Source organism: Ammospiza caudacuta, chromosome 9 (assembly GCF_027887145.1).
Source record: "Ammospiza caudacuta isolate bAmmCau1 chromosome 9, bAmmCau1.pri, whole genome shotgun sequence".
Lineage (NCBI taxonomy): Eukaryota > Metazoa > Chordata > Aves > Passeriformes > Passerellidae > Ammospiza > Ammospiza caudacuta.
The window spans coordinates 26,292,956-26,306,251 of NC_080601.1; the positions used below are offsets into that span (position 1 = coordinate 26,292,956).

General features: G+C 56.3%; 1 protein-coding gene across 1 annotated transcript in view; it reads left to right on the forward strand.

Moving 5' to 3' along the window:
• The first annotated feature begins 11,945 nt into the window (after positions 1-11,945).
• TRIM8 (tripartite motif containing 8) overlaps positions 11,946-13,296 on the forward strand; it is a 29,430-nt gene continuing 28,079 nt past the window's right edge. Inside the window, exons 1-2 of the mRNA XM_058810610.1 lie at positions 11,946-12,219; positions 12,507-13,162. Of these exons, the coding sequence (XP_058666593.1) occupies positions 12,593-13,162 (570 nt within the window). The 5' untranslated portion in view covers positions 11,946-12,219; positions 12,507-12,592. The remainder of the gene's footprint in view (positions 12,220-12,506; positions 13,163-13,296) is intronic.

Sequence of the window (13,296 nt, forward strand, 5' to 3'; positions counted from 1 at the left end):
CTCAGCTCTGCAACTCCTTTGGCAGCTCCTTCTCCTCATTGACACCTTCTTCCCTGCTCCCAGGGAAGCGGAGTCTCCTGCCCAGACCTCTGGACTACAAGTGTGGGAGGGAAAGGGATCTTTTCTTCCCCTAAAAACTCAGCAAAATGTCTGGTCCCGGGACCTGCCAGATTCAGCATCTTCCATGAGCATCTGCTGGCAAAACCCTTTGAGTCAAAGCAGCCTGAGTGCCCTGACAGGCAGGGTTTTCCGTGCTCTTTGGACAAGCTGGAGTAGGGAGTGCTTGCACGTGGCTCCAAGGATGCAGCCAGTTGGCTGAGAGATGGCAACCTCGTCCACCAGCACAGGAAGGAGGGAGCTGGGGTGAGTGTCAGGTCAGGTCCGTGTTCCTGTCCTCTGCCAAGTGCCTCCTGGCTTCAGTGGGACTTGTGGGGGTGTGGATGTGTGTGCAGAGACTGAATATGCTGGAGAAGAGACACAGCAAACACTTATGAAAAAATATTACTGAGCTAATGTTGCAATGATTTCCCAGTAACACAGAACGATTTTGCAGTAATCTTTTTACACTCCTCAGTAATAAATGCCTTTAAGGCCAGAGAAAAAGGGTGGAATATCTGGGCAGGGGGGGAGGGAGATTGCAGTGCTCAGAGGAAGGATGACAGGGAAAGGAAAGGATGCATGGAGAGCCAAAACCCAGCTTTAGGCAGGTTTTGCACTTGCTCTTCACAGGTGTTATCTCAGCCCACCCTGCATCAAAAGGGGAGCAATCAGCAGAAAGGGTTTCTGCAAGGATTTCTTTTCCTTTGAAGTTTGGAGTGAAAGCCGTCCTTTTCCTGAGACCTCTCCCACAGCTGCATCCAGACACAAACTGCCCCAGCCCCAGTGCAAAGCAGTGAGATCTCCAAGCTCTGCCAGTGCAGAACAGCCCTGCTGGACGTGACAAAGAGAACCTCAGCTTGGTAAGGTTTCAGCATCTCACTTGGGGAAATCTTGATGGTCAGTGGAGTTCCCCAGTGAGGTTATTTACCCAGACAGGGGCTTGCGGGGAGAGAGGCCACCCACAACTGGTTCTTTGGCCCAAGACCCCCTCATGCCTCTTGCCTTCCCAGTTTTTGAAGCATACACAAGCCCAGGGCTGCCCCTTTAACACATCCCAGCAAGGGACCCCACGTAGTGCTGGCAACCCTCACTGTCAGCCACTTGGTAAATTTAATCAATGAATTAAACTATCCACTTGTTCCTTTCCTGTGGTGGCCAGGCAGTACCCCCTTTGCAGCGCTGCATCCCAGCTGATTCCTCTGCTCAGCCCCAAATCCGGGGGGGACCCTGGAGCTGTGGCACAGCGGGACGCCTTCGCCTGCTGGCACCCTTCCCCCAGGGCCCACCACGGGCACGGCCGTGCCCAGCCCAGGCAGCCTCGCTGCTCTGCCTGCACCCCAGCCAAAAGCACCTTCGGGCAGTGAATTTAATTAAGGTTTCTGAAAAGCAGTGTCTGGGAGCCCCTCCTGGATCTGCGGCTCTGAACTTCATTAGGAGCGGTTTGTTGCTAATAATGCCGGCAGCTTCTCTAATTAATAATGGAAGGGCTGTGAGCAGATGCCAAGCCAGGAGAAGGAAGGATTTGTTTGTTTATTTCGCTCCTCTCTTGGTGTTTTTTTTTTTCTGGAGTGTAGAGAGAGGGCTGGGGCTCATTTCCCATCTGAGAAGTGAATGGCAGTGGCTGGGAACCTCAGTGGGGAAGAGGGTGCACCTGTGAAGCTGAACAGGGAGATGGAGCGGGGTGGGAGATGGGCCCCCATGGGTGGAACAGAGGAGCATCCTCACAGCAGGGGCTCCTACTCCTGTGGTGCTCCCTGCCCACCCAGGACAGAGCCAACGTGACTGGACTTGGGCACCCAGGAACAGTTCTGACCCCCAAGCCCCTCACAAAGCATCACCCCCACAGCATGTCCCTTCCCATGGCACATCCCCGTCCCATGGCATGTCCCCTAGCCCATGGCAGGATGGTGCAGACATGGGAGGGAAGTGTTCTGCATGCTTCAGGCCCCTGCACCACAAGGATGTGTCATACAACACCCAGAAATGTGGACTCACAGGAGATCAGCACACCATGTCCCTTTGGGTTTTGTTGTTTGGGTATTTTTTCCCTCTTTTCCCCTCATTTCTCTCCTGCTTGCTGTCTCTCCCAGCTGATGTTTGTGGCACAACTGGCCACAGCAGCACCTTGGTGCAGAGGAGAAGCTCCTGACATGGCCCAGTGCACAGGACCCAGCATGTTAATGCCCCGTATTCCTGGGGGCCCGATGGCCAAGCCATGGCTGGAGAGGGTCCCAGAGCAGCCAGGCTTGGCCAGATCCTGCTGTCTCCCTCTGGCACAGGACAAGCACCCCCAGCCAAGTTTTGGGGACACCAGGGAACCAGCAGGCATCCTTGTCCTGTTGCTTGTCACAGCCTCAGGTCTGGCGTAAGAAACCAGCACCTGGCAGGAGTGGGAGGAGACTGTAGGGACACCCCCTGCATGCCCCAGCTCCCTGTATAGGCACCCACGGCCTGCCTAAAAGCTCCAGCTTCTCCAAACAGCTTCCAGAGCAACTGTTCCTGCTGTCAGGCAGGGTTTGCACTGGGGAAAAAATGACATTACCTTGCCCTGTCACCTCATCGCTCACAAGAACTGAAGCAGTGTTTGGACAGGCCACAGCAGCTCCGCCACAGTGGCCTCAGTGCAGGCTTTGTCCCCCCTGTCCCCTCCATGCCCCGCTGCTCACCTGCCACAGGGAAGCACTGCCTGCAGTTTCATGTCAGGCAGCAGCCATTGCCACAGTGGCTTTCCAAGAAAGCATACCTCAGGTTTGGTTTTGTTTTTCCTAGGGGAGGAGTATTTTAATGCCCTTTCTCAGCATTCTCATTTCCTCGGACTTTCTACACTCTGGCCACAAACCATAACCTGCTGGAGGGCAGTGAGCAGGGCTGTCCCGTGCTGGAGATGTTCCTGCTGCAGGAGATGGGGTACCTACTTTGGAAGGGCTGGACAGCAGGGAGCAAGGAAAAAGCATAGTTAGATATTAAAAAATCTCCAGGAGTGTCCAAGGCCAAGATGACCTGGGAGACCCAGCTTGCTGCCCAGGCTGGGATCATCCCTGTCTGCTTAATGCACAAATCCCTTCTGTGGCTGTTAGAAATGCTGGAGCAAGCGTGGGGCCATGGCATCTCGTATGCCCCACTTGCTTTTTGAACAGGAATATTATCAGAAGCTTGCAGCAAAAGGGGAAACATGAAGGTAAAGGGGCTCAGGAGTGGAGGGGTGGCTGGGCTGTGTGACAGGGAGCATCCCTGGGGCACAGGGCGCTGTGGCAGCCTGCCCAGCCCCAGCACAGCCAGCTGAACAATGCTGCGAGGCGTTGGGAACACACTCGGCACTTGGAATCCCAGTCCTTGCCTTAAAAGGAGATTTCAGCGAATGATTTTATTGGAAAATTGTTTTCTGATTATTCAGCTTGTTGAAAGTTTCATTTCATTATTTGCAACAGGGTGGGAGGGGGGCTTCGGCTGCACAGGAACAGTGATGGCCAAGGATGTTTCCGTGAGTTTCTAGTCCAAAAGAGCCCATTAAATCATCGTGTTTTACCTCCTGTGTTTGAGAGCAGAGAATTTCCCCCATTCCCCTTGCACTGAGCCCAATAACTTGTGGTTTTGATTCAAGCGGGCGGCCCAGGACGACGTCCTGTCTCGGCTCGGTGACTTCAAGAGAGGAAGAATCTCCCACTGACTTCCCTTGGCTGTTTGTCCTGGTGGCCAAAAACAAATGCACCCCCGAGAGCAACACCCCACTGCCAACTTATTTCTGATGCAGCTGCATCCTGCTTGGAGCCTCTTTTGGATGAAGGGGGATGCCCAGACCGCCCCTCAGCTGGAGCAGGTGTGCCCTCTGAGCTGCACAGATTGATACATAGCAACAGCAGGATACCCCCAGCCTGCCCTCAGCAAGCAACTCAAGGGTTAATAAACTTCAAACAGATGTGACCAACGTGTCAAGACATGAGAAGTACGTGGTATGGATGTTTATAAGCACATCGACAGAAGGCATTCATAAAAGGTTATAAACTGTGGTAATAAGCAACCCATCAACTTGTTTGGACTCTAACACTTGATTAACCATTTATTAAAAGGTGCAGTAATCATTTATAAGCCATAAGTGGGACCGTACGTAAAGTATGACTCCTTTTATGTTAATAGATGCCTCAAGAATTTCCTCTCCCTTTCTGACATGTTTTGGGTGGTTAAAGGCTAGCCCTGGCTGCCAGGTGCCACAGCCCCTCCTTAGTGCTGTGCTTTAGCTGGATTCACTCCAGGAGCCTCCCACTCTCCTGACACCCGTGGAGGAGATGTGGGTGTCCCCACCACAGGTTTGCCAGGGCCCTGGGATGTTGTTTGTGGAGGGTTCTCAGTTTGTTCTGGCCAGGCTCTGGGTGACCTCCAGCACCAGTCTCTCTCCTCAGAGACTGGCAGCAGGGAGGGACGGATGGACAGAGAGGTGTTGGCTGCCAGCAGAGCAGGGGCAGCACAAGGTGGTGGGCAGCAAGGGAAGCCTGGCAGCTCTGCAGGGAGAGGAGGGCCATCAGATGCAGAAAGAGCTCAGGCACTTCTCCCAGGCCTTCCTGCAGAGCCCACACAGGCCCTGCTGCCCACAGGTCCCCAAAGGAGGATCTGTGGGGGGACAGCGAGTACCAAGCGCTGAGCTGAGCAGAGTGGATCATGACAGGGAGACTTCAGAGGGGTTAAAACCACCTGCCTAGAGACCCTGGAGCCCTGGGGTGCCCGGGAGAAGGAGAGAGCACAGAGAGAGCTGGGAACCCCCTCCCTGCATTCCCCATGCAGGAGTCTGTTCAAGCCCCAGGCTGCCAACACACCAGGATGAGACAGAAATGCCTCCAACACAAAAGCAGCTTCATCCTTCTGTCAACAGGACCCTCCTTTTTTGTTTGTCATCGCACTCCTGCCCCCAGACAGGTCGTGTTTTCCTTCCTGGTGTCTTAACAAAACCTAAACCAATAATTGCTCCCATTACACAACCAGGAGTGACAGTTTATTAGCCATGCTTCCTGACCTAATTTATACCAGTGCTCTCCTGCTTTTCCCTTCACTGTGGGTAAACAGACCTTTAAGCTTTCTGAGAGGAAGTTTAAACCCCAGTAGCAGTGAGTGCATGGGCCGCAGCTCTGGAGAAATCCCCTGCCCTCATATGCCTCAGTTTCCCCCAGCTGCACCAAACTGGAGCCCAGTGGCACCACTTGGCTTTGGGGCTTCAGGTTTGGGGTTGCACAGGGCATGGCAGCCTTGGATGCTCTGCCCTTCACAGGAAAGCCCAAGAGCTCCCTGGCAGGGGCCTTTCTAGCAGGTGTGTGGCACTGGGTCATTTGGCTGGAGCCGACTTGAATTGCAGGGAACATGCAGAAAATGAACAGGAGGGCTGAGAAACTGATGTGAAGATTGCAAAAATTACACCTTGTTCTGGGCAGGGACCACAGGGGCCTTCTGGTGGGAGAGTGGCTGAATGGAACTGCAGATGGGAATGGAGGTGGTGGGATTGTATCCTGCTCCCATCCTGTCTCCCATGATCAGACTTGGGGTTGGTATCCTCATGTCGCAGGCTTGTTGCTGGGCTGGCAGCACTGAGGAGCTCCATCTTTCCCTCAGGGAAATGCCTCTCTGTGGTGTGGGATGCTGGGCCAGAGATGGATGCGCCAGGGAAAGGGCCAGTGCAGGACTGGGCCACTGGTGGCCACGGGCTCAAGGCAAAGGGCTGCTGCTTTCTGCCCTGGCCTTGGGGACAGAGAGGGGCTCTGTGTGAGTCCCTGCACCCAGGGGATGGTGACACAGCAAAGCAAGCGCCCCGGGGCAGGAGGATTTACATGGCCATTTGGGAGGCTGACCTCACCACTGACCTCACCACTACAACACAGATCAGGTGGGAAATGCCTCAAAAAATGGCTTTTCTACCTGTGGCACAGCCTGGGCTTTGGGGAGTACCAGCCTGGACAGACTGTGGGAGCAGCCAGAGGGATTCACTGCCAGAATGGCCTTCCCTTTTCCCAACCTGTGGTGGGAGACTCACCACACTGGGGTCTGTCATCGATTGTTACCATCCTTTCCAGACCCCTTTTAAGATGAGTTACTTTTAACCCCCTCCAGTACGTTTGTCAGAGTGCAGTGGTGAAACTGCCCAGAGCTCTGCTGAGGAAAAAGAAATGTGGGCAAATCCCAGGGATGGTGGCTGCCCCAGATGCCCTCGCCAGCTATGCCCTGTTAAAGGCTGCCCAGCTCTGGCAGCACTTCTACAACTGGCAGCAGAAGGTAAAATGAGACCAAGCTGCATTTTTTCCCCTTGTCCACCCAGCAAACTATTACAGCTTTCTGCTGGGTCTCAGGGGAAGGAGCCGCCCCAGGAGGGAGAAGAGCGGAGGAGCCTGTCTGGCCGCCAGTCTCCATCGTGCTCAGAAAAAAGAATAAGAGAAAATTGTGCTGGATTTTTTTGTTTGGTTGTTTTGGGTTTTTTTAAATATATATGGAGGTTTTGTGGCTTTGACGCAGTTTCCTGAAAATCCTGCCTCATCCTGCCAGGGACTGAGCAAATGCACATCCCAGCCCTCGGCATTGGGGAGAGAAGGAGGAGAAGCCAGGGAGGGAGAGAAGAAAGCCTTTGCCAAACTGGCCTGACCAGAATGTGACACAAGAGCAGGAAATGAGTCACGCCGGCAGGGCAGCTGCTCCCAGGCATTTGCATAGAAAGAAACCCCACCAAGCAGGGAACTACACTGGTCCTCATCCGGCTCCCCCTGCTCCAGCCCCGCAGCTGCCGGCCTGCTCCGCACTCACCAGCACCAGCAGCACCCCGAGCTCAGCCAAGAGGGTGAGCCCTGGAGCATCATCCCTGCTCCACAGCTGTGCACCCCTGGATTTGGCCAGTCAACCTCAGACTGGGCTGTTACACCCCAGATTTGCTTGAACCAAAGCAGAGCTCCCCTCCAACACCCTGACATGCAGTTCCCCTTGGCCAACCCTCAATACCCACTTTGGCTCATGCTTTAGGCTCAGGGAGGAAGGGAGAAAGCCCAGCATTTTTGCCCCAAGAGGAGCCCCAGTTGCACACCCATTGCACAAGGGTAAGGCTCTCCCACGGGGCCAACAAGGGCATCACCATCCCTGCACCCAGCACAGCATTCCAGACCTGCTCCCAGCTTCCAGTGTCACATGTGGGTGTCGCTGGATCCCAGTGCCTGTGGGACTGGGAAACTGCTTTGTGTGCTGTGGGGACTGGGCTGCACACCCTGCTTCTGGTCCCTTTTTATTAATATCAGAGACAGGAGGTTTCCCCTGCAAACACACTGCATACACACACACGTGCATCTTCTCTCAAAAGGTTTTGGGCTGGGAGGATGCCACAGCCGGAAGGTGACAGTGTGTGAGGGACAGGTGTGACTCCATGGCATGGCTGGGCACAAGTGGTGCATGTTGGTGGTGTGTCCTGGGCTGGGCCAGCAGGTCACATGGGGACCTCTGCGTTGTTCCTCTTCCATGGGGCTGTTTCCCTCCTCCTCCACCCCAAACAGGAACAGAGGATGGCCGCAGCAGACATATTTAGTGTTGGAAACCAGACTGTTGCCACCCTGCAAGTTCCTTACATCCTTAAATCCAGCTTAAAACTTAAGTGAAAAACTTCAGCATGTTAATCACTTGGAGGAGGTGGAGGGAGCTTTCTCCATCACAGGGAGCCACCTCAACAGCCTGACATAGAAGGGGACAGAAGGGGAGTGATGTTTTTTCTCTGATGGGTTAATTGAGTTATAAATGACCCAAGAAACACAGCCCTTTGTACCACTTCCACAGGGCTCAAGGCTTCTGGGGAAGGTGCAGGGCTGGGTGCCAGAGCCTTCAGGAGTGTTCCCAAGAGAGGGTGGTGGCAGACAGGGATGATGTCACATTAACAGCCAACCTCTCTGTAAATCTCTGCAAACACTCTTCTTCTACCATCAGCTCAGCAGGGTCCCAAGCCCCAAACACTAAAATGAGTTTGGTACCTTGGCTCTACAGAGCAGCCAGTTCATCCCTGCGCCCAGGGACATCCCAGGCCACCTCAATGCCAGACACCAGTGACAAGTGCCTGAGCATTGTGGCTCTGCAGGGGGTACCTGCAACCCAGCCAGTGCTCACTGAGGGCTCAGCAGAGATGCTGACACTTTACTGGGGAGACAGGGCAGGAAGTGGTCTTTCCAGAGCAGGACTAATGGCTGCTGAAGGGAGATGATGGTCTCCCTTCAGGAAAGGGGAATGATGGCCTGGCAGTGGCTGGGAAAACTGAGGCTTGGGGGAGGTTGAGGGATGAACACCAGCACTCAGCTACAAACCACCTCTGTGGCCCCTTGGCATGGTCTGGGACCCACACCAAGATCCTGGTGGAGGGGAGACTGAAGCATGGGCAGGCTTTCTGCTGCTTGCTCCTGCTGGTGTTCATCAGCCAGCCAGCACTGTCAGAAAGGGGTTTGGGAGCTGTGTAGGCAGAGGGGGCCTTGTCTACTGCCTTCCTCCAGGCAGCCGCCACTGGTTGTGGAAGGGCTGCAATGCCCAGCCTGGCTTTGGGGCTTCCCTTGCCAAGGGAGTTTCTCTGGCATGGGCAGGGAGATGGCATCATCCAGATGTGGGTATGATGACAGAGTGCCAGTGCCAGTCCCAGGGCAGAGAGATTCACAGCCAGGAGTAGGGTGGATCTTTCAGCTTGGCTAAGCCCCATCCCATCCACCTTCCTCTCTTAAGTACTGGTAAATACCAACCAGCTTTCCCAGCACAGCCACAGTGGGAGTACAGGGGGCCCGAGAAGCCCCTGTACTGGCTGGGGTGGGGATGGTGGCTGTCACTGGAAGCTGTCTGGTACAGTGTGTGTTTATAGAGAAGTGAGAGTCATGAATAGTTTTGCGCTGACTTTTCGAGGAGAGGTTTGCCTCCACACGGCCTCCGCCAGTCGCCTGCAGTTCTGACACATCTCATGCTGCCCTGCCCAGCTCCCACCAGCCCTGGCTGCCGCTGGCTGTAAAACCCTGCAGTAGAGGTACAGCCCATGGGCTCTGAGGCCTGGCACAGGAATTGCACGGCAAACCGCTCCCTTTTCACTTGAGCCCCAGGAGGGCAGGGATGGAGGGGGGTGGCTGAGGGGTGACACGGGGTGAGCCCCAGCAGAAGCCATCACTGTCTCCTTATCAGAGTGTCTCTAGGCAGGGCCTGTCTACGCATAGGGGTTCCTGTAAAACACAGTGTGGAAAGACCTGGATAATCCCCATACTGGGAGTGGTGTGGAATGCTCATCCCTCCAGCAGGCTGCCCTGGGTGGTCCAAGGCACTGGGATATAGGGTGCTATAGCAGACACTGCTGAGTGGTGTCTTCAGATGTTTGAGGCCGCAGATGGGGAATTCCTGCTAAATCCCTCCCAGAGGCAAATTGCCATCAGAGAGCGTCACCCAAGGGTCAGGTCTGGGCTGGATCCCAAAGCTGCTGACTGAGCCTTTGCCCTCTTGTCAATCCACCACAAACCTGACTGTAGACCCCGATAATTTTTTGATGTAAATACTTTGTTTTTGAGCCATTGATGCTCTTGCCAGTGCGAAATGGATTTCCACCAGCAACGTGCTTTATTCCCAGCAGCTTGGCACATATGGCAGGGGTTAGATATACAGTGTCCCGCAAAACAGCTGCGGAAACATTTGGTGGGAGAGCTGTTAACAGAGACACCTCTGTGCCCCAAGCTCTGGCAGAAGGTGCTAGGGGTTCTGCTTTGGGAAAGACCCCAGGGGACAAACGGCTGTGGCTCTGCACAGGGAGGAAATGCATCTAAATGCAAAGTAACAGCCCATCTAGAAGCCAGCCAAGAGGACATAGGAGGCTCTTGAGGGCACTTATCCCATAATATTCTGAGTTGTAAGGGACACAGAAGGATCATCGAATCCAACTCTTGGCCCGCACAAGACATCTTCAAGAATTAAACATCCTCAGTGTGCCTGAGTGTGTTTTCCAAACACTTCCTGAACTCAGGCAGGCCTGGTGGTATGGCCACTTCTTTGGGGAGCCTGTTCCAGTGCCCAACCAGAACCTTTTTCTAATATCCAATCCCAACCTCCCCTAACACAACTTCAGGCCATTTCCTCAGGTCCCGTCCCTGGTTGCCAGAGAGAAGATACCAGTGCCTGCCCCTCCTGTTCTCGCCGCGAGGAAGTTGTACACGGCGATGAGGACGGTGCCCAGCACCAGCTGTGACCCAGATGTGCACTGGTTGCAAGGCAATCTGCCTTTTTACGGGCTGGCACCCTGAGCAGCGTGGACCGCGCAGGGACGTCGGTGACCGGGCAGGGGGGCCCTACGGCCGATGCAGGGGCCAGAAGGGACATGCCGAGCGCGGCCTCCTCGAAGGCAGCGGCGGAGACCGGCGGAGATGGGCGGAGATCGGTGGAGATTGGCGGCGGTCGGCGCCGGGCTCCACCGCGGGCCATGTCCCCTTTTACGGCGGCGGGGCCGCGGGGCGGGGCGGGGGCGGTGCCCGGTGACGCGCGGGGCGGTCCCGCGGCCGGGGCGGGGCTGCTCCCGCCGCAGCACAGCAGCAGCTCCGAGGCGGCGGCGGCGGCAGCGCCCGGCGAGACCCACCGGCACCGGCGCCTCCGCTCCGCCCCCCACCCCGGCCGGCTCCCGAGCGGGGCGGGGCGCGCCCGTCCGCACCCCTTTCCCCGGTTGATCGATCCGCGCGGCCGCCGCCCCCATGGCCGCCCCGCCCGCCCCCCGCCACCGCCCCGGCCCCCCGCGCCGGGGCTGAGCCCGAGGCGCCGCCCCCCCTTCCCCTTCCCGCTGCGGGGCTCCGCGCCCCCACCCGCCTCGCTCCGCGTTCCTCCCCCCCCTCCCCGGCCGCGGCCGCCTCCCCGGGGGCGGCGGGAGGAAGCCGGGGCGTGGGGCTCCGGCGCCCAGGGCGACCCCAAGATGGCTGGAGGAGGCGGCGGGGGCGGACGCGGGGGGCTGTGCTGAGCGGCCCCGCCGGGACGGGACGGCTCGGCTCGGCTCGGGCTCGCCTGGCCCCGCAGCCCCTCCGCAGAGCCTCGCTGGGCAGGCGGAGGAGGTGGCTCCCGGGAGCAGGGTTGTTCTGGTGACTTTATTTATAATTTCTTTTTTTAAATACCCTTTTTTCTTCTTTTTTTTTTCTTTTTTTAAAAATTTATTTCTTTTTTTAATTTTATTTTTAACGCGCTCCCGGTCTCCGTTCTCAGCTGGGCAGCTCAAGATGGCTGAGAGCTGACTCGGCTCTCCCGGAACCGCTCGCTCCGGCCGGCTCCTCCCGGCTGCCCGCCGCCGCCTCGCCCCTTCCCGGCGGGGCCGCGCCGGGGAAGGCAGCGCTCCGCCGCCGGCTCGGGCGCCGTCCGTGCGCCCCGAAGCATTGTTGCCGTCTGGGGCTTGCGACCCCCGGGCCGGCCATGAGAGCGGGCTAGGACGGACCCTCCGGGCGCCTTTTTCCCCCCAGCCCTGGTGGGAAGTGAGAGCAGGTTGATTTGGGGTCCGCGGGGCTCAGAACCCCCCGTGGCAAAGCCCGTCCCCTCTCCCATCCCTCTCCGGGAGCGTTGGAGGAGCTGGGCGGTCTGTGCTGGGCTGGCGTTTGCTCTGAATGACCGAGCTCTCCCATTCAAGACCTCGCAATCTCGAAGCAGGCGAGAGAGCTTTTTTTTTTCTTTTTTTTTTTCTTTTTTTTTTTTTTTTTTCTCCTGTCTTGTCTTTTTTCCCCTCTTCCTTTTTTCCCCTGCTGCTCCTCCGATTTAGAAGCAAATCTCGGGGGCCGCAGAGAGAATTCGTTTTTCCGCCATCGTCATCGTCGCTATTATTATTATTTTTTTAATTTTCCTCCTTTTCCCGTTTTGGATCTTAACCCTTTGATCTGTTTCCTTTAAAAGACTCTGATTCCCAACTCCCATCAGGGGGAGAGGGAGGAGAAATACAGGGAAGGGGAAAAAAAAGCCCGAGCGAGTCGCTGCCCTCAGCTGTTGGCCAGGTTTGGTGGGGGACAAAAGTCCCTTTAAAATATTGAATGTCAGTTGCAAACCTAAGAAAAGAAAAATCTGATCCGGAGCGCTAAATTTAGGAGCTTTATATGGAACTTGGACTCTGCTGCTGGATTTTGTATGGATTTTTTTCAACCTTTGGTAAGTTTCAGTTCACCTTCTGGGGTAAAAAGAAGCAAATGGCTTTTAGGGGTGGTTAGGACTTCGGGCTGTAAGTCCAACAGGATCGTGTTGGGGTTTTTTTGACCATTTGTGTTGTTTTTTTAATGAAGTGATGGGGACGTTGCGTTTTCTTGCCGGATATTCCTAGAGTGCTGCTCTGTAGCTTATTTTATCCCCGATTTTAAAATCTGCTGCGGTTTATTATTTATGGCGTGTGCTGCGGGGAGGGGGGAGCCTGTCCATTCACCCTCAGCCTTCCCTTTCAGGGAGGACAGACCCCGGCGTCCGCCCCTAGACCGCACTGAGCGACCGAAGCGGCTGGGGGGAAGCGTCGACAGAGCTGCCGGCAGAGATGGCCGAGAATTGGAAGAACTGCTTCGAAGAGGAGCTCATCTGCCCCATTTGCCTGCATGTCTTTGTGGAGCCGGTCCAGCTGCCCTGCAAGCACAACTTCTGCCGGGGCTGCATCGGGGAGGCGTGGGCCAAGGAGTCGGGCTTGGTGCGGTGCCCGGAGTGCAACCAGGCCTACAACCAGAAGCCCAACCTGGAGAAGAACCTGAAGCTCACCAACATCGTGGAGAAGTTCAACTCCCTCAACCTGGAGAAGCCCCCCTCAGTCCTGCACTGCGTCTTCTGCCGCCGGGGCCCGCCGCTGCCGGCCCAGAAGATCTGTTTGAGGTGCGAGGCTCCGTGCTGCCAGTCCCACGTCCAGACCCACCTGCAGCAGCCCTCCACGGCCCGGGGGCATCTCCTGGTGGAGGCGGAGGACGTGAGGGCCTGGAGCTGCCCCCAGCACAACGCCTACCGCCTGTACCACTGCGAGGCCGAGCAGGTGGCCGTCTGCCAGTTCTGCTGCTACTACAGCGGGGCCCACCAGGGACACTCGGTCTGCGACGTGGAGATCCGCCGCAATGAGATCCGGGTGAGTCCAACCATCCTGGGCGCTCGGGTTTGCCCAGCCTGGGGACTGCCCAGTCACCCTCTTCCCTGCCATGTCTGTTCCCCTGTGTTTGTGTAGGACCTACACAAAATCCATCCTGGCACTGCTCCTCCTTC